The sequence below is a fragment of the Pterocles gutturalis genome, unplaced genomic scaffold, assembly GCF_000699245.1.
Source record: "Pterocles gutturalis isolate BGI_N339 unplaced genomic scaffold, ASM69924v1 scaffold24949, whole genome shotgun sequence".
Classification (NCBI taxonomy): Eukaryota; Metazoa; Chordata; class Aves; order Pterocliformes; family Pteroclidae; genus Pterocles; species Pterocles gutturalis.
In genome coordinates this window covers 27,416-48,899 of record NW_010129068.1, presented here as the reverse complement: position 1 = coordinate 48,899, position 21,484 = coordinate 27,416, and the positions used below count along the sequence as shown (strand labels likewise).

At 43.3% G+C, this 21,484-nt stretch overlaps 1 protein-coding gene across 1 annotated transcript in view; it reads right to left on the bottom strand.

Moving 5' to 3' along the window:
- Positions 1–21,484, bottom strand: part of OBSCN (obscurin, cytoskeletal calmodulin and titin-interacting RhoGEF) — a gene marked incomplete at both ends in the record, with an annotated part of 105,657 nt that overhangs the window by 59,485 nt on the left and 24,688 nt on the right. Inside the window, 17 exons of the mRNA XM_010079841.1 lie at positions 1,410–1,682; positions 3,358–3,624; positions 4,376–4,642; positions 4,837–5,106; positions 5,729–5,995; positions 6,432–6,698; positions 8,133–8,399; positions 9,209–9,478; positions 10,099–10,365; positions 11,052–11,156; positions 11,965–12,126; positions 13,338–13,491; positions 14,159–14,271; positions 14,622–14,888; positions 18,656–18,919; positions 19,794–20,063; positions 20,797–21,063. Coding sequence (XP_010078143.1) covers positions 1,410–1,682; positions 3,358–3,624; positions 4,376–4,642; positions 4,837–5,106; positions 5,729–5,995; positions 6,432–6,698; positions 8,133–8,399; positions 9,209–9,478; positions 10,099–10,365; positions 11,052–11,156; positions 11,965–12,126; positions 13,338–13,491; positions 14,159–14,271; positions 14,622–14,888; positions 18,656–18,919; positions 19,794–20,063; positions 20,797–21,063 — 4,017 coding nt within the window. The remainder of the gene's footprint in view (positions 1–1,409; positions 1,683–3,357; positions 3,625–4,375; positions 4,643–4,836; positions 5,107–5,728; positions 5,996–6,431; positions 6,699–8,132; positions 8,400–9,208; positions 9,479–10,098; positions 10,366–11,051; positions 11,157–11,964; positions 12,127–13,337; positions 13,492–14,158; positions 14,272–14,621; positions 14,889–18,655; positions 18,920–19,793; positions 20,064–20,796; positions 21,064–21,484) is intronic.

Genomic DNA, 21,484 nt, shown 5'->3' with positions numbered 1-21,484 from the left:
AAAATAGTTTGGTGTTCATGACTATAAAGCCCTCAGGAAGGCACCAGTCATGCCTTAAGTGTTGTTTAGTAAATACCTAATGCCAACTGGGAGAAACTGAGAAGACAATATCCCTGTTGAAGAACATAAGATCTCTGTCACATCTTGCTAAATAGGAACGAGATGGAGGCACAATCTTCTTAAACCCTTTTCCATGAGTTGATTAACTTGAACTTTGAACTGAACATGAAAAAGTTAACTCTTCATAAAATGAGGTGCAATTCAGGTTTCTCAAAGCCAATCATCTCAAGCAGGTCTCATCTCAGTACGAGTCCTCTAAACACCAGGCAGGTAGCTCAGACTGGTCATGTAGGGTGTCTCTATAACCCCTGGAAGATGACAGACACCTCCAGAGACCAGATACGCACTTCCAAAATGGGCCACTAGGACAGAGAAGACGAACTGCTCTCTGGAAGATCCTGTCTTTCTACACAGCTTGTAGAATGAACCTAGGCTAGATAACAATTGCTAAATTGGCCAAGGTAGGTCTTATCCCCCCCTAGCTTAAGGATTTTTAATTCATAAAAATCCAGTAAATCAAGAGACCAAAACCCATTTTTGCTACTATAGCATCATATATCAGTGTTACCAAAAGGAATCAGCCTTTTGTAAATAAGACCTTTCATTTGCCTTCAGGAAAATCTCTTTGCATTTCTGTAGCATGGCAACATTTGGGCAAATTTTCAAATTTGGAAAAAAAAAAAATGAAAAGTTCTTTGTAAAATGCATGATAATTGTGAAAAGAATGAGAATATGATCTGACACAGTGGAGACTCTGTGTTTTAAATATTTCTCATCGTCCAGAGATGGATGTTTCCAGTAAGAAAACACCTCTCTAACCCTGCACTCTTGGGATCTCTGACATTCATTTTATTCCCTCATTACAGAAGGAGACTAACACTGCAGAGTTTTAACTCAGTTTAACTTTCCCAGAGAAAAAAATTCATTGTCAACAAAGAATAGCAGAGAACAGACATAATGGTGCCTTTCAAACAATGAAAACTAAATTAAAATCTTACTGCTTACATTTCTTTTTTTTCCCTTGAACTAATTTATTTCTCATTTATCATCACCCTATCAGCTTGGCTCAAGGAAAACTGGCCAAGGCACCCAATGTACCATCACTACAGTATAACATTCTCATCTAAGGTCCAATAAGCACCGTGAGAGTTGTCCAGGATTACAAAGTATTCTCTGGCCAGCCTTAGCTTCATTATAAATTTAATGCTATTCTTGAACATATCCAAATATATATATATAATTGGGCCAAATCTGTAGCATTTTTTTCTCTTTTATTCCGCTTACCCACATTAACCCATACTTATTTCTATGCATTCTTTCCTCTCCTGCAGTTTTTATGATTGAATTACCTTTAACAACCAAACTGGCAGATGTTTTCTTATCACCAGCTTCAAATGTAATGACCCCCGAGTCCTTCAGTGAGAGTTTTTTCAATGTTAGCAGGTGATATCCACCAGGCTGAGACTGGATGTCATTAAGTTCATTCGTATGGAGTGGGGTTTTATCCAAAAACCACTGCACCTTGCTATAGTCTACAGGAGAGATTCTGCATTTGAACATGGCAGATTCTCCTTCTAACACAGTGACATCTTCCAAGTCTTCTGTTATTAGCACTTTCTGGCCTGAAAGGAACATAGATACATCAATTACTGGAATCTTCAGTTTCTAGTATGAAAACCAATATGGAAAACTCCAAGATTTCCCATGTGAGTATTTCAAGAAAGAGATACGTTCATGATACAGAAGACTGAAACACAACTCCCCTGTCATTGAACACAAAAACCATTCACGGGAAGATAATATACACAGGACACACACCAAAATAGGATGAAGACAACTTCAAAGCACCAGAACACATACAGCAGAACACACAGCCAGTCCAATGCAAATCCAGTATTACAGTTTCTCTCAACAAAACTATCTGGAAATAGTGAAAGGATGCTTCTCTGACAGCCTCGCTGGGCTCCAGACATCACTAAGCAGATGATGCCCCCCATGACAACCCCTCTGTTTTTCTAGAGCAAATATAACTTTCTTTCTAAGGCATAGGACCACCCAGCCCCAACCTTCTTTGAGCTTAGTTCAACCATAAACATAGAAGTAGAGAGAGTGTCTGACTGCAGATTTAGTAAAAAGAAACAAAACAACAGCCCTGAAAACCTGCCTGTAGATAGACAGATATACACCTGTCTATGAATAAATAAATAAATAAAAATTAAGGTTATCACTGTATACAAAGATATATCTGATGTTGCTCCTAACTACAAAACCAGTAGAGGGAATTTTTGCTTTTATCTTGAGCTTTGGGACAGAGAATAATTTTTTCACTCAGAAAAGTTAGTGTCAGAAAGGTCACAGCGAATTCAGGTAGCTCAGGTCCTGAGGCCGTGGCGGGGATTAAGCACACTTCTTTCCTTCTCCAGGCTGCTCTAGCAGATGAGCAGAGATGCAGGAGTCTGGCTTTACCCCCTAGTCTTTAACAACTAACTATAATAATTAATAAATGGACACTGCCACTGCATCTCCGTGTGACTATTCTTGAATCGTTCCTCCTCCTCTCGTCATTGTTTCACCAATTTCAGCTCAAGGGTTTCTCCCAGTTGGGGTTCCAGTGAGGAACAGTCACAACCGGACCTCACTCCTTCCCCTTAAACACTGCCCTGATGTTGGCACTGGCCACCACAGCTCATTGACTGCCCGTAACATCAGATAAAAGCTGCTGAGTTGCACTCTTCAGCTGGAGATTGGGTTGTCTCCTTCATCTCTAAGGGGCAAAGGGACTTTAAACACTTAAAAATCCCTGGATCACTCATTCATCCATCCCCTCCTAGAAACAGGCATCAAAGAACATGGAGAAAACCCTGGAGGCAGAATAATTTTTTCCATCGTATCCATCATCTGTTCACACAGGAACACCAGCCTCTCCTCACATCAACATTTTGGGGTTTTAAATCGCACCCAAAGCACTCCGGGTGTAATTGCATCAAATTGACAAATTGCTCTGCATGTCCAGCTCTGTGTTGCTGTGGTTTTGTCCACATGTCCTGGGCAGGGTACATACATAAAGAGTGAGACAGAGCCAGAAATCAGCAGATCTACTACTCCTGTGCTGAGAAATAGATCTGTCCATGCATATAGAATCACAGAATGGTTTGGGTTGGAAGGGACCTTAAAGATCACCGAGTTCCAACCCCCTCCCATGGGCAGGGACACCTCCCACTAGCCCAGGTTGCCCAAAGCCTCATGTGTTTCCTGTTGGAGAAACACGTTGTACAATCGTATTCCTCTCACACATACCTTGCACGACCAGCTTGGCTCTGGACTGGGCATCACCGATGTCGCAGGTATAAGTGTCACTGTCACTTTTCTCCAAGTTTTTTATGGTCAGCTGGAGGACTTTTCCTTCCTGCGTGAACTCGTATTTCCTGCCAGCCCTGAGTTCAGCTATGCCTTTCCTCCAGACCACAGAGGATGCAGCTTTCTCACTCTGGCAAGTAAAAACTGCTGTTCCACTTTCATCAGCTTTCAGATCTGAAAGTTCCTTGACAAAATAATTAGGTTTTTCTGGAAATTTAGAAAAAAAAAAAAAAGAGGAAAAGAGGGAGATTCGTTACTCAAAGACGTCCTGAACATACAGCATGGCCTTGAATCCCCTTCTGTCCCCACTTGTGGAATCACAGAATATTGAATCATAGAATCATTTAGGTTTAAAATGACCCCTAAGATCATCAAGTCCAACCATTAACCTAACCCTACCAAGTCCACCACTAAACCATGTCCCTAAGTGCCACATCTACTCGTCTTTTAAATATCTCCAGGGATGGTGACTCAACCACTTCCCTGGGCAGCCTGTTCCAATGCTTGACAACCCTTTCAGTGAAGAACTTTTCCTAATATCCAATCCCTGCTACAACTGGAGACTGTTTCCTCTCATGTGGCTAGATGGAATGGATCTAAGATCACCAGATCCACCTCCTGTCACAGGACATATCAGGTCAAATATTTCCAGCAAAGTTTAATGCCATTGTACATCTACTGGTGAGGTCTCATCTTGAAGACTGTGTACAACTTTGATCACCCATATTCAAAAAAGATGAATTCAAACTGACAATTTTGATTGGTCCATTACATAGCACATAAGATTCTCCAGTACCCAGGTGGTGTTTTTTCAGTTTTTTAAAAAAGGTTTTAATCTATGGCATTTTTTAAAAACTAAAAATTGATCCTGTTTAGAGAGACAGAAGAGAAGAACACCTCCCACAGGCTGTAGAAATTTACCGCAAGCACGCCAGCCCCTATGTATGCTTCAGCTGACCTTGCACTGTGATCCTGGCTTTCGTTTTAGAGACCTCCGTCTCACAGGTGTACTCCCCGCTGTCCTTGACCGTGGAGTCATGGATGGTCAGAATGGCCCGTGTTCCCTCTTGGTGTAAGTCATATTTCTGGCTTTTTCGAATTGCTTTGCCATCCTTGTACCACCTGACACTCACATCAGGTTTTGAGAATTCACAGCTCAGGCTGATGTCCTGCCCTGCTGCTGATGTTTTATCCTCCAGCTGTTTGGTAATCTCGGTAGGTTTTTCTGAAGAGGGGGAAAAAATAAAAGATTCAGCCTTTTACTTGTTTTTAAGGAAAATTCTTAGTTCTTCAGGGCTCACAGAGAATGCTTCTATTCACTTTGATCATAACAAGAGTTTGCCTTCATGATTTACTGTCATACCTTATGAGAAGAAACCCAAGAAATCAAATCCCAGAGAACCTTCCTGATCTCATTACCTTTCACAACCAGAGAAGCCTTGGAGGTTAGACCACGGGCAGTGAAAATGACTTCCCCAGCATCATCAGGAGTCACATTTTTGATACTGAGTGTATATTTCCGACCAACATTAGAGGCTTTAAATCGCCCCCCACTTTCCACTTTGCTCCCCTTCAGCGTCCAGTTGAAGTCGCCAACACTTTCATGGGACAAAATACACTCAAAGGTGCACTCTTCTCCCTCCTGGATTTCAGTGTTCTTCAGTCGTTTGGTGATGCCAATGTTTAGTTCTGGAAGACAAAAAGTAGCTTAATACAAGGAGAAAAAGCTTTTTTCTCCATGCTGATATGAGAAATGGGATGTTTGTATTTGTTAACTTGTTATCGTCCTACCCCTCCTGGTGTTCAAATCAGACAGATTCAAAATTTGTCTCATTATCAACATGAGTTTGAAAGCCATGGAGGCTCCTCTTTCCTTCAAGTAGCCACAAGGATGAGAGGACAGGCAGAATTGCTGGATTCTTCAACAGACAATATTGTCCTACTCTTGTGTTCCCACAACTGACTCTGCATTAATAGCTGAACCACGTGAAACATAAGCAGCCTTTTTTTTTTTTTTTTTTTTGAGTAATAAATTAGTTGCTCTCCTGGGAGGATTTTTCCACTTTAGGGATGTTCAGAAAGGAAATATTGTCAGTACCTCAATATCTGAATTTCACTGAAACACCAGATATTCTTACATAAAAGAGCAATGGGGATTATTCAAACATCTCTGTGTTACGTGGTAAATTCTGTTAGCGTTGTTCAAGAGTGGAGGCCATTGTGGCTCATGGAGGAATAGGTTTGAGAGAAAGTGACCAACCCAACCCGTATTCCCAGCACCCCTTGGCTGGCCATCATCTACAATACTTACCTTGAACGCTGACCTTTGACTTGGCAACATCAGTACCGATATCACACGTGTATAAACCTGCATCTGTCTTTTCGAGGTCATGGATAAGGAGGCAGAGGGTCTTCCCAGACTGTATCTGCTCATACTTGTTACCAGAAGTAAGCTTGACACCATCCTTTTTCCAAACAGGTTTGACCTTCTCTTTGGAGACTTCACATTCCAGTTTAATCACACCTCGCTCCTCACCAAAAACATCGTCCAAGGACTTCATGAAGACAACAGGCTTCTCTGAAGGATAACAGGCAAAACAGAGAACAACCAGGATATTTAAGTCGAGATATCTTCAGCTGCTACCAAATCATAGAATCATAGAACGGTTTGGGTTGGAAGGGACCTTATTGATCATCCAGTTCCAACCCCCTGCCATGGGCAGGGACACCTCCCACTAGCCCAGGTTGCCCAAAGCCTCATCCAGCCTGGCCTTGAACCCCTCCAGGGATGGGGCATCCACAGCTTCTCTGGTCAACCTGGGCCGCTGGAAAACATCACCACCGCACAGGAAAACATTTCTTCCTAATATCTAATCTAAATCTCCCCTCTTTCAGCTTAAAACTGTTACCCCTCATCCTGTTGCTACACTCCCTGATAAAGAGTATAGAAATATAGTAAATAAGAGCTCCTTTGCATCTCTTATTTATATTCAGAAGGTGTGGTCACAACCCACCTATCACCTTCAGGCACACGGTCTCGGACACCTTGTCTGACTTCATGGTCACTGTGCCAGCATCCTCAGGCTTGACGTGCTTCATCGTCAGCGTGTAGCAATTGCCAACATTCTTGATGTCATTGAAATTGTTGGTGTAAAGGAGGGTGCCATTGAGGAACCATTCCACATCCTCATCGTCGTGGGACAGCTCGCAGGAGAAGACAGCAGAACTCTCTTCTTCAACTTCCACGTCCTGCAGGTGTTTGAGTACTTCTACATTGCGGGCTGTAGGAAACCAAGGTGCACCACCACCACTGTTACTATACATCGGTACTGTTACCACAAATAGATTTCATAGTGTTTAGAGGTTACAGGTCTGTCTCCTGTACACCATGGGTCATCCCATTTCATTTACTTGGTTCTGCATTTAGCCCAATGCAAAAACATCCATTAAAAAAGACTATGTTGTCTTGAGTCCTCAATTCTTTGTTTACATGTAAAACTGTTTTGCTTTTCTTTCTTTTTAATTTTAAAAATAAGTAATTCTTTCTAAAATGGCAATGACATTACAGTGATGCCACAGAGCTCCAATCCCTGTGTGCTTGTCACTGCACATACACACACACACATTATATTATCCCTGACTCACTGCCAGGGAAACACAGAGGATGAGATGAAGACGATGGGTTTGGCCACAAAAAGTACAAAGAGATTAAGCAACTTGGTCGGGTTTAGGGAGCAATAAGAATTGAATTATTTTTTTTCGTAGTCCTTGGCCAGAGGTTTCTCTTTGCAGCTTCTCCGTGCATGAAATGCTGCTTCTCAAGGACTAGCTAACTCAGAGGAGGGCTTGGGAGCATCAAATCATTTTGTTATTTGGATGACCCTCTGCAAGGCCCAGCTGTTACCAAGAGCTGCTCTCTGGACTTCTGGAAATGATTCAGTGGCTCGCCTCCAAGTCTTGCTGAAAGTGACACAGTGAATATCTTTTCTTACAGTTTCACCAGTGGTGAAGAACTGGCTAAAAATAGTGCCATAGCAGGATGAGGCAGAACATCATTATGACTAACGAACGTATAGCAGATATAAAAGCTGACACAGTGGTCAGGAAATTAAAACCACAACCAAGATCACCAGAATGAAAGGCCTGTAGCACTTTAACATAAAGAACATTTTTAGCAATAAGTACCAGAGTTCTAGTTCCACAGACGGAATGGAAAATAATGTGCCTTGAGAAAAAAAACACTAATTTCTGCCTTACCCAGACGGTGCCCTTCCACATGCATTATCTGCTTCATAGTAAATGCTGGATTTCAGTATCATGAAATATCAACAGAGTGCAGAATACAGTTAGTTCACTTAAGATACTACATTTATATAAAATCAGCAGAAGAGAACTCTGGGAATCTACCTCTACTCAAGAAGAGAAACCCAGAGTGAAATACTGAACCATAAAGATATCACAGAATCACAGAATGCTTTGGGTTGGAAAGGATCTTTAAAAGTCATCTAGTCCAACCCTCCTGCAATGAGCAGGGATGTCTCCATCTAGACCAGGCTGCTCAGAGCCCCATCCAACCCGACCTTGAATGTTTCCACGGATGGGGCATCTACCACCTCTCTGGACAACCTGTTCCAGTGTTTCATCACCCTCACTGTAAAAAATTTCTTCCTTATATCTATGCAACAGGCAAGCCTCCCTGCTGCAAACACTTGTACCTTCAACGGTCAGCGTGGCTTCGGTCTCTGCGTTTCCAGCCTTGCACTTGTACACACCAGCGTCTTCGGGCTTCACCTTCAAAATCTTGAGCTCTGCCGAATGCTGCTCCCGCTTGATTTTGTACTTCTCGGAAGGTTCAATGGGCGTGTGGCCCTTAAACCACTTCACAACCTTGGGAGAAGGCCTGAAGTCACAGGACAGGATGACTGAATGGCGCTCCAGAGCTGTCTTGTCCTCCATCTTCCTGGTGATCTGTATGTGATAATCTGGAAAGCAGGGTTGGGAAAGAAGAAAGGATGAGGACAATATGAAGATATTTCTAATCTGTATTTCATGCCAATTAATTTAATGTGTGTCGTTCTCAACTGTTTTGTGAACTGCTCAGATGATGCTACAGGTTTCTGTTACAGAGCTGATTTGCTTTGAGGCTAAAATGGCACGATGACCTACAGGGTATGCTGGTTTCTATAAGATAATACTGTATATTCACTACCAAATGCATTGGTCCAGTTCTGGTTCAGTGTTTTCTGAATTGCTCTTTAATTGAGGACTTTATGCAAGTAAAAGTTAATTAAAGACAAAACAAGGACTTCAGGATTTGATCGGAGATATTTGCTATGGCGACAGTACAAGATAAAAAGCCTTGAAGCTTTGTCCCAGATCAAATCAATGACAAAGGGATTAAGTAAATGAGCTATCAAACTTGTCTAATTCAGAAACAGGACAAAATAAACTCTCCTGGCAAATTTCATCTGTTTTGTCCTCTTTGGTAAAATCAAGAAAAAAAAAACAAGAACAAAAACAAAAAACTGTCTTAGCTCAATAGATTTGAATATCAGGATCTCCAAACTCATTTAACAGGATCCCTTCCTGAGACATCGCTGTCTCCTTTAGTGCAGCCACCATTGCACCCAAGAACTTGTAACTGGGAATTAAGCAGATCTTCCAGCTTGACACACATTTCCAAGACCCCAGCCAGTGGAGCCTGCACATTAGACACTATGTATGACTATGAAAAAATATTTTCCAGGGACAGTGAGAAGGATTTAATTCAAGCCAGGACACATCACATTACCTCTGACAAGCAGGTTTGCTGTGGATTTTGATTTGCCGATGGAGAACTGAACGGTGCCTGTCATATCAGCGCTGGTTTTCAGCAGTATCAGCCGGTGGACGGTGCCTTCTTGCTGCACGAGAATGTTTCCACCAGCCTGTAGGACTTCTCCACGTAGAGACCACTTGGGGGGTTTCACGGATGGAATGGATATCTCGCATTCAAACTTGGCTTCTTCAGGCTCTGTCACATCCTCGTCACACAACTCTTTTACAATGCTAATGGATTGCTCTGGAGGAAGGATGGAATAGAAAGCAGGGACTTAGGAGCCATGGAAGACCTCTTTCATTACTATCCTGAACTCCTGCTGTCTTTACTGCACTTGAATACTGCACTTACTGTCTCAAAGGGCCTTCAAACACCCTTTTATATGAAAACAAACATATATATTACTAGTCACAGGTCAGACAATGAGACTGTGACACAGCCTCGAGAGAATTCAGATCTCCTGATTCCCAGTCCTGTTTCTAAAGCCACTTTCCTATCCTGATATTAAACACTTGGCTCTATAAAATGGAAAAGAAGGTTCATTGAAATGCAGATACTGATGGTAGGGAAGCCTTTGGCTAGCTACAGCAGCTTTTCTCTGAACAACAAGCTTTCTCCAGTACATCTGATAAACTTCTCTGGAACAGGAATTTCCTTAAGAGAATGTACCATACATTCATTTTCCAGGATGTTCCTGCACTTGTAATCCGAAGAGAAATCAATATCAACAGACTTCAGAAGAAAACAAGATTGAATTAAAATACTTTCTGAGTGGCAATGTGTTTTCAAATGAATGACAAGGACTTTTTGAATCAGCAAATTTTCCTTCCAATGCGTATTAGAGGGAAAAAATGGCTTACTACCTTCAACAAAGAAATTAGCGCTGCTTTTGTCGTCAAAGGCATCACAAGTGTACGTGTCCTCATCTTCATAATCTGCATCATTGATGATGAGTTTCCGATAGACGCCCTCGCTCACAATTTCGTATTTATCACTGGGGTGAATTTCAACGTCCTTTTTATACCACTTGACTTTGGCATTGGCACGAGACACCTGGCACTCCAGGAATCCCCGATGTTTTTCAAGAGCGATCTTATCTCGCAAAGGCTTCACGATTTTTACAGGCAGCTCTAAAATGAGCAACAACAACAACAACAAAAAAAAAAACAACACTGAATAATCAGTACAAGTTCCATTAAAAGTGCCAATTAAAAACTTCATTAGCAACATTTCTTTTACATTGAGTTATTTGGATGATGACAGGAATCCCCACCATGCTTAAGCACTCAATGAGCACACAGCAAGTGAAGAGCTGATGAAAGGAGGATTTTTCATCCCTATTTTACTACTTGGATGGCTGAACTATGCAGATAACAGGTAATTTAGTCAACACTACACAGCAGTGTAGTGGGAAAGCCAGGGACTCATCTCAGATTTCCTAAGCTCCTCAGAGTGTTAATTCAAATGTCTTCCTTCTCTCTGTCTCTATCACACTGTTTAAGTTAAATAAAAAAAAAAAAAAATATTTTTAACCGTACACCAGAGAGAAAATACAGGAGAAAGTCAAGCTACAGCTTTTTGTCCCTCAAATTCAAACATGATTTTTAATGTCTTAAGGTACAAAACCAAACTCCTGCGAAAAAACCCCTGTGTTACTTAGCAAAAATAAATTTCCAGGCTGTAAGGTAGGGAGGAAGTTTTCTTTTTCTGAAAGCTTTAGGTGTTGTTTAACCTTCTTCACATTAAAAGTGAGGGAAGCTGTCTGGTTCACAGAATGAGAGAGCTTGAGCACTATTGGTGTGAAAAGCATAATTACCTTTTACAGTAAGCTGGGCACGAGATTCTGCTTTTTCTGCTACAAATTTGATCTCTGCTGCATCTTCGACTTGGACGCGCATGTAAGTCAGTGAATAGGTCTTTCCTGAGAACAGACACACAACCAGACATAGCTTCCCCTGAGCAAACACCTTCACTCTCCAATGCGCGCTGCCAGGTTGAGTATCACAGATTCACGAATGGTTTGGGTTGCAAGGGGGCTTGAAGATCATTGAGTCCCACCCCCCTGCCATGGGCAGGGACACCTCCCACTAGCCCAGGTTGCTCAAAGCCTCATCCAGCCTGGCCTTGAACCCCTCCAGGGATGGGGCATCCACAGCTTCTCTGGGCAACCTGGGCCACTGCCTCACCACCCGCACAGGAAAACATTTCTCCCTAATATCTCATCTAATCGCTCATCTGGTTCCAGTGCGTCACCTCCTGCTCTTGTGGCAGCAAGGCCAACCATCCCCCTGTGTCTATGTCCCCATATAAAAGGATAACATAACCTCAGCTCCTCCAAGGACTGGTTGAAAGTGGTCCCCACCACCTGGAAAGTACTTGAAACAGAAGGATCCCACCCACTGTCCGATGATACAAATTCCTACCCACTGCTGACAGCATGGGATGCTGGGGTGACACCAAATATTCACAGAATCATAGAATGGTTTGGGTTGGAAAGGACCTTAAAGATCATCTTGTTCCAACCCCCTGCCATGGGCAGGGACACCTCCCACTAGCCCCAGTTGCCATCATGTCACTGTCCCAGCCTAGCTGCAGCCACCCAAAAAAGGGGAATTCTCTGCTGAACTTTAACTCTGTTTTGGAGGTCAGACCCTTCTGCCTAGTCTCCAATACCAGCAGGTCTTCCGACCCACCCCCACTCAAGAATGAGATCCCCTTTTTCATCCTACCGTCTTGACGCATCCTAATATTGTCGGTAGCCTTCAGCTTGTTGTCGTTCTTGTACCATTGGGTTTGGACCTCATCGTGAGAAATCTCACAGGTGAAAGATGCGCTCTCATATTCGTTCACTTCCACATCTTCCAGTGGTTTAACAATCTTGATATCTCGGGCTGTGAAATCATAGAGACAAATATTTATTTGGGCTTTCTCCAAAACTGAGTGTGTTGTGTTCACCTTCTGCATGGGAAAAAAATTGGATTGTATTTTATTCTAGACCAGCCTCCTTCCCTGGGCAGTTTCTCTTTTTAACACAATAAAACCTTTTATGCTTGAACCTATGGGTAGAATTATCAGCTACAGGGGAGCTCACTGCAAGAGGATTTTATGGATGGCAGAACTTTATACAGGTTTTAAAAGAAGTTAAACATAGTAATGGAAAAATCTGCCAAGGAAAACTAAACACAAGCCTCCCATCTCTTGCATCACTATAACCCATCTCATCCATATGTGTCTCTGTGTGTTCTCCTCTTACTCCCTCGCTTCTGTGTCTGGACTGTACCAGCCACAGAGACCTCAGCCACATGTTTTACCTAGGACATACCTTTGCTTCAGAGTCCCTCAGTATAATGCTCTTTAACTCTGCAGCTTCGCATTGATTTATGTCGGCACTGACCCACATTTCTGTGCTACTGCAGCCCTTTCCTTTCCTGGATGTACCCTGGATCAGCCTCAGGACCCGAGCTCAGATACAAACCAGACATATTCGTTCACTTCCACATCTTCCAGTGGTTTAACAATCTTGATATCTCGGGCTGTGAAATCATAGAGACAAATTCAACAAAGCAATGGAACAGAACAGACGATCATGGAGATATTGCTGAACCCAAGCGGCCACATGAGGACAGCATCTAGTAAGCAATAAGAAAGAGCTGATGTGTCTTTTCAGATGCTCCTCTGGAAAAGAACATCTGCCAGGGCCCAGCAGACCTGTCCGTTCAGTAAGTGGACTTCTGCTCTAGCTTATCTCTGCTGCTTCAGAGCCTGGGGGCAAAACACGGCTGGTGCGGGACCAGTTGCATGGTGCCACTGAATCCCTGATTTGTGCCAGGCTGTCTGGTATTTGCTAACTTGCCAATCTAGAAACACCATTGGAATTCCAGAGAAGAGAAACCACTTATGAGAAATGGCAAACAAAGTTAGCACCGCTTCCACAAATTACTGCTCTAAGGATAGAGCAGCTCTGCTAGCGCTTTTCTCGTTAGGAAGAGAAAGTTATCCAAAATTAACAACCGAGAAATACGCAAACTGTCCACCAATAACTTCTTGCTGTGTAGCCAAAAATACTGCAGTAAATGTAATTTTCCACTTCAGCCAAACATACCATGAACCTTGAGGGTAGCAGATGTCTTGTCTCCAGCTGCTTCACACGCGTAGGTTCCCTGGTCTTCATATTCACACTTGTGAATAAGGAGACTTCTCTTATTTCCCTGGGAAATAATCCCCACTTTTTTACTTTGCCGGAGCTCTTTCCCATCCTAGAAGGGAAAAGGGCAAACCAGATCACCATCAGCTCTTCTGCATCTACACCAAGCAAAGCAAACATTCAGACCTGTCCTTAATTCACCTGTCTCACTTACTGGAACATATGCTGAAACTTAAGCACAGTGCAAAGTTTTCCAGAAGTAGAAATGGCTGAACGTGCTTAACTTTTTGGTTGACCTAAAATTTGAAGGCTTAAGGAACAGCACAGGGTTGGCAATAAGTCCCTTCAGACATTACCTTGCTGTTATCCACATTTAAGGAAAGTACCAGCTGAGCCTCAAGGAAGGTTTGTGAAGAGCCCTGAGCTGGTCTTCAAAATATTGTCAAATGACGGGGAACTGAGGCTTCAACTTAAATCCCAGTTCCCAACCAACCTATAAATCCTGGGTGAGGACTGCGAGGTGTGAAATAAAGCACCAGACTGCACTGCTCTCAACAGCAGCTCAGGAGTTCACTATAGACTCAAGAGAAGTTTGACTTTCAACCTGATAAACGCACCCAGTAAAATAAATAAGCAATGAACTGGGCAAGCAGAAGAACATAAGGACAAACGAAAAGCTGTATAGCAAAGGGTCAGACACACTGAGGAAGTGAAATTAAAGGCTCACATTCCCTTCCAGAGAAGTCAGAAATTGAAATACCATCCATCAAATGCTGTACCTTGAACCACTTAACATCCACGTTGGGCCTGGACAGCTCACACTCGAATGTGACCTTCTCCTTCTGAGCTGCACTGATGTCTGCCAAAGGTTTGCTGATTCTCACAGGCAATTCTAAAAAAAAAAAAAAAAAAGAGAAAGTGCAGTTAGTGGGGACTTAGGTCTCCAGGACAATCTGGCACAAGGAATAAGGAATAGGCAGAGCTTAGCTTCCATGTTTAATAAAACTTGTGACAACAAAATCCTCTTGCTTTGAGCCCATTATCATTGCTTATTCATGGGCAATGATGTTGCAATGATTCTGTTGGCGTTAGAAGGATACGTTACTGATGACGGTCCAGTGCTGAACATCCCATGCAGTTACAAGGAAAGCTTGTTGCTCTCTTAAAGGCTTGCTCTCAGGGTCAGCAGAAGACAACCATGTCCCACAGCAATGAGAGCCTGAGACTTTTGGGTCCGTGTACCTTTCACAGTGAGCCTCCCTGACGAATGGATGCCATCAGCTTTGAAGGAGAAGAGTCCCGCGTCTTCAAGAGTCACCGAAGAAAGAGTCAGGGAATGTTTCTTCCCCAGGACACCGATGCTAATGTTTGCTGAAGGCTTCAGCCGAACGCCATCCTTCTGCCAGGTCCCTTCCACGTCCTCGTGTGACACCTCCACCTCGAAGGTGACGGTCCCTTTCTCAGAGACTTCGATGGGCTGCAGACCTTTCACCAGCTTGATCTGCCTCACTGGAAAACAACACAGACCAGTTGGAGATCTCTGCCAAGAGCTGTGAAACAGCCCAAGGACTTCCAAAATTGATTATTTCCTATTGCTCATGCAGGTACCTGCCAATTAAACAACCAACTTTGCAGGAAATAAAAGCTACCCCATAATGCTGGTATTTAGACTGGGACCACGCTCCCGGTGCTGTACAACAAGAGGGATGTTGCTGAAAAAACTTATTCCTCAGGCATGATTCAAAAGAAAGAAGACAGTCACTAGAGATTAACAGAATATAAAGGAATGAACAATATTGTGCAGCTCTTCAACTGCAATAAAACAGGGGAGGGAGGGAAGTGAGAGGAAAAAGCTTTTAGTAAAAGGAAAAAAAGAAATCCACAGCGTAATGTGAAGTGTGGTGACACCTCATGGTTTGGGGACAAAACATCCACCTTTTGGGTGGATATCACCTGTTGCCACTACACATCAGTGACATCAGTGCCCTACCAGCCAGTAAAATGGATTTAGTGTTTAAACTTGACTCATCATTAAAAGAAACTAAGTCATTAAATTGCCATAAAAAAAATCCCAACCCTCTAGAAAGCCATGAATGACTCACAAAAACCTTCAACGCTCTGTGGGTCCCCTGGGAATATTTTGACCCTCCCAGTGCACGTTTAACAGAGATAATCCCCATTCAGCCAGGATCTGAATGCAAATCGGAGCAAGAATGGATCATGGGCTCTGTTCTCTGCTCTTGGTTCCTGGGCTGAGGACACCACGGTCTCTCTGAGACCCAAACATCTCCTGATGGAACCTGCCCCTGTGACACATGGGGGACAACAGGGAACAAACTCTTTCTCCAGAGGTCCCACAGAGGTGATATGGGTAGACTACGACTTTATCAACAAACTGGGTAGAAACTATGACTTTATGAACAAAGTTAGACCAAGCACCAAACTGAAGTTTTTCTGAGGAGATAGCGAAAGGGACTTGCAAAAGCATTAATTAAATAGCATAACAGTTTCTAGCTCAGTAAGTGGCCTCCTGGATATATCCTCACCTGGTGTTGCATGTAGGACTGAAAAAAAAAAGAAAATCACTTTGCAAAGATCTGCTCATTATAAAGCAGCAACAGTTGGGGAACGGTAGAACTTTTACAGGATTTATTTTAATAGGCAATATTTTGTGGCCAGGGATTTGACATATACTCATGTTCCCCATATAATTTCTGCTATAATTAATTGACCTAATTATGCTTTTCCCTGCTGAAAGCTTAGGGGTGTACCAGAGGAAGGATCACTTTACCTATGACTTACTTATTTAAGTTTCCCACAAACATCTCCTCCTGGTCAAAACTGAAAATAGATATTCAGCCAGATATGTTATTGGTCTGAGCAGCTCAGTTGCTTTTAGGATCTCCTGGCATCTTAAGATCAGAACAGATGCTTATCCTCTGATGAAGCCACTTTCACACTAGAGTAAATCAACAGATTTTTCATATAGCTATTCCTTATTTACCTTGCTCTGAAAGCAATCTCAAACCAAACAGTATCAGTCCAGCTTGGTGTTTTTTTTTTTTAAAAAGGTCCTCTGAAATCAGGCTACTTAGCTTAAAGCTGAGCACCAGATAATAGTAGCTCAATTCCCCATCTGTGAGCACTTAAAGAACTCCTGATGACCCCAATATAAGTTCTAACACATTCTACTAAAAAGAGGCGATTTGCTTAAACGCTAAAAAATGGAGCATAGACTTCTACTTTCAGAGTTTTGTTTTCACCATAAAGCAGTGTGAGAGCTTGGTGCCGTCTCAGCTGGAGGGCTTGGGTGCTGAATACATATAGTCTATTTAAATTCTTATATATGACCCCTTTCCTGCTGCATCTCGTAACTAAGGCTTGGATGATCACACAGAAAAATAATTCCCTGCTGTAATGAGCTGATTTCCTTTATGATCATGGTTGTTCTCAAGTCACCTTGAGTTTCCACCACTGCATGGAACTACCTCAGCTCATCAACAGAAGAGCTACTTTGTCCAGTGACACTAAGCATAAGTGATAAGACTGCAGCTGGGTGCCTGGAAAGGACAACCCAAAATCATCTCTCTCCATCTGAATAGGAAGTTTTTTTTAAACCAGAGACAGACACACATTTATGCTTGCATGGCTCACCTTGTAAACAAACACTGTTGACAGCTATCAGGACTACCCAATTATTTCCTGTATAAACACTCTTCCATCATTTTTCTTTTTTCTAACTTGGCTATAGCAACAGCCAGTGCCTAAAACCAGGTGTAAATGAATCTACAACCAACTGGTGAAACATCTTGCTGGAAGGAAAGTGTTATATGTCTTTATCCTCTGTGGGCACGGTTCATCCCGTTTAACTGAGACACTAAATCTACTTCTAAATCAGGGTCACAGTCACCCATGGTTCCCTGAATACGCAGAAAGACACTCCAGAGGGCAATTCAGTTCATCTAAGACTGAAAACACTCTCTGGAGGGCTTTTTTTCTCTCTGTTGGCTACAGAAGGAGCTGAAAGTGATGTGCTAGCTTTAGGCTGTGTGAATCAAAGCCCAGTCTAATGGTAATGTCTGGTGTTTTTTTTCTAGAGCTATTCAGTTTGGAAAAAAGATGGGCAACTGCCAACTGAAGTGATAAATGCCCTGTATCAGGACGTTAAAGCGGTGGGGTTTTGACAACTGTCAGCTAGGAAGATTTTGAAGATGAAGCTGACTTAGCAGCACATTTAGAGCACAAACCGTGCTCTGATTGAGACAGTCTGCCATCAGTTTTTGTTCTCTTTGATACCATCAGAAGACCACAATATTATAAGGCTGGAAAGATCTAGAAAAATCATCTAGCACTTCCCTCCTGCTCCAGGACACACTCAGCTCTTTGGGTCATCCCAGACAGATATTTCACTAACCTTTCCTTAAACCCATGATGGAGGCTCCAAAACCTCTCCAGACAACCTATTCAGTCATCCAACCATTAAAAAGCTTTTTTATTTTATAACCTGGATCTTTTTTATTGCAATTGAAGTCCATTATTTCCTGTCGTTATTTCCACATGGAGAACAGATTGTTCCCTTCCACTTTGTAACAGCCTTTTATGTACTTGAAGTCTGTTATCAAGTCCTTCCTTACCTATTATTTATGACCTACACAACACCAGTTGGTGGCAGGGGCTTTCCAGGAAAAATTAGATAGCCCTTAAGTGCTCTAAATCCTGTCTTCATCTATCCGGTAACAATCATGACAAAAGGATGTAGGAAAAAGGACAGAAGTACAGGGCTGCAGCTGAGACACCATTAGCTTACTTGAAAGGGCAACATCCTGAAGTAGAAGATCTGCTTTTGTAGTTTTTCCAACCCTGACTGAATATAAAGAGACATTCTGAAAGAGGTGCTTTGCAGGGAAGAATTAGGGCAATGAATGGCTGAAGAGGGAATGGTTTGGTAAAGGCCGTAAAAAGTTAAAAACACAGTGTGCCAGAGAGTGAGAAATTTCAGAGGAAGGAGAAGAATCAGCTAAGAAGCTTAACGGTCAACAGCATGACTGAAAGCTGGTGGGATGAGATGGAGGCAACAGGAACCAAGCAGCCGTTCTGTTTACTGCCCTCGCTTCCACCTTCTCTCAGTCAATTGACTGGTGGCCAAGCCCATGGTTGTGTCCCTGTGTCCCCATGGCAGTGGGAGTGGCAGTGGCCATTATGGGAATGGAAGAGACCGGAATCCACCTTCAAACTCTGTCCAAGGTATTTATAGAACTGGAGACTGTTCAACTTACTTTCCACATTGATCTTGGCTTGGGTTTTGTCGTCAGGACTCTCGCAGCAGTAGAAGCCCCTGTCTGCAAAGGAGATGTCCTTAACTACCAAGGTATGCTTTGTCCCCTCAGCTTTGATCTCTATTTTTTCGCTGGGCTTCAATACGATGCTATTCCTCATCCACTTCACTTCTGCAGGTTTGGTCAGCTCTACCTCCAAGGTCACTGTGTCCCTCTCTTCAACTGTTCTGGGCTCCAGTTTCTTCTTGAATGAGATTGAGGCCTCTGCCAAAGAAGAAGAAATATTAGTAAGAATGTAAAGGATCCAGAAAATGGACTTTCAAAGAGAATTAAAATGGTGGGTCATGTATCTTCAGTCCCAGTTCATTCCAGGCATCCATATTTAATGATACAAAAGTGGAATTTCATGACTGCTAACATGTGCCCTCGTGGCCAGGAAGGCCAATGGCATCCTGGGGTGTATCAGAAGGGGGGTGGTCAGTAGGTCAAGAGAGGTTCTCCTCCCCCTCTACTCTGCCCTGGTGAGACCGCATCTGGAATATTGTGTCCAGTTCTGGGCCCCTCAGTTCAAGAGGGACAGGGAACTGCTGGAGAGAGTCCAGCGCAGAGCCACAAAGATGATTAAGGGAATGGAGCATCTCCCTTATGAGGAAAGGCTGAGGGAGCTGGGTCTCTTTAGCCTGGAAAAGAGGAGACTGAGGGGTGACCTAATTAATGTTTATAAATACGTGAAGGGTGAGTGTCAGGAGGATGGAGCCAGGCTCTTCTCTGTGACAGCTAGTGATAGGACAAGGGGCAATGGGTTCAAGCTGGAACATAGGAGGTTCCGCTTGAGTATGAGGAAAAACTTCTTTACAGTGAGGGTGACAGAGCACTGGAACAGGCTGCCCAGAGAGGGTGTGGAGTCTCCTTCTCTGGAGACATTCAAAGCCCGCCTGGATGCGTTCTTGTGTGATCTGATCTAGGTGTCCTGCTCCGGCAGGGGGATTGGACTAGATGATCTTTCGAGGTCCCTTCCAATCTCTAACATTCTGTGATTCTGTGATTCTGTGTGATCAGTCAGAGGGATGGCCACATAAAACAACACAGGTCATAGCATCAGTGACAGCTTCTCAAAGGGGTTTTTTCTGCCTCTTACCTCTGACTCTGAGGTTGGCTGTGCTTTCGACACCCTCAGCATTGGCAGAGATTTCACCTGCGTCTTCCAGCACCAGGTCAGTGATGGTGAGGCTGTGGTTGGTGTCCTTCTGCGAGATCACATACTTCTTGCTGGCTTCAATCTTGACACCATTCCTGAGCCAAGTGACCACAGCGTCACTGGGAGAGACGGTGCACTTGAACACAGCCTCTTTTCCTTCCTCAGAGACCACGCTGTTGAGACCCGTAACGAATTTCACCACTCTGGGAGCTGATGGATAGGAATAAAACATTTAGGAGCATGTCTTTAAGACATGTCACGAGCAACTTCAAAGAGCCAAGAGGTTCAATGATTTTATCAGAAGCATCAATCTTTCTTACAGTAAGTGATTACAATAATGGATCATCATGTGTCCCATCTCTGAGTAAGTTTTGTACATCATAGTATCATAGAAAGGTTTGGGTTGGAAGGGATCTTAAAGACCATTGAGTTCCACCCCCTGCCATGGGCAGGGACACCTCCCACTAGCCCAGGTTGCCCAAAGCCTCATCCAGCCTGGCCTTGAACCCCTCCAGGGATGGGGCATCCACAGCTTCTCTGGGCAACCTGGGCCACTGCCTCACCACCCGCACAGGAAACAAATTCCTTCTAATACGTAGTCTAAATCTGCCTTTTCCAGTTTAAATCCATTACCCCTCATCCTGTTGCCTCCCCAGCTTTCCTGTAGGCCCCCCTACATACAGATGCCAGAAGATAGAAGCAAAGAAGGGGGGCAAACCCTGTCTTAGATTTGGCATACTTCCAGCCTCCAATGCAATATGAAGGTCAATTTGCCCACATATTAGGAGACCTGATCTCAACAGGTCCCAGAATCAGGTTATTCTTCAGCAATGGAGGTTCCACTGACATTCAGACAGCACAAACCTACGAACAAACTCAGCTTTGCAGGGTTGTAACGGCTGAGGATCCCACCACGTTATCACCATGCTTCTAGAGACAATACCTTTGGGGGTGACGGTGATGCTGCTCTTGTCATCTCTGGACTCACAGGAGTATTCTCCCTCGTCCTCAGCCCGGATCCCTGTTATTGTCAGTGTTCGCTTGACCCCTTCCTCGTGAATCTGGAAACGCTTGCTGGGCTTGATCTGAACCCCGTTCCTGCGCCACACCACCTTCCCCTTGGCATGGCTCACGTCACAGGTCAAGGAGACGCTGCCTCCGATCTCAGCATTGACAGCTTCAAGTTTTTTGGCAAACTTTACGGGGATTTCTGAGAAGGAAAAATGATAAAGGAAAAGATAAGGAACCTCTTCTAAGGAACCATTCCTGACCAATGAAAAAGGAAAAGGAAAAGGAAAAGGAGGAAAAGGAAAAGGAGGAAAAGGAAAAGGAGGAAAAGGAAAAGGAGGAAAAGGAAAAAGCAAAGGAAAAGGAAAAAAACAACAGATTTGGGGCTCAGGGAAGACAGAAACAAACTAGAAAGTTGGAAATTTAGGGAGATTCCTTTGACATGGAATTTTAATATCATTATGATTCTGTAAAGCAAGAACAGTGCCTTGAAACAGGATGGGGATTTGCCCTCCTTTCTTTCTAAGTTCATACCCGATGAGACCATGAGGTGTTTTACATCAGAGCCTGATTTGCCTGACTAATGCCATCTCATGACATTTGCCTGACTGTGATGGGTTAGC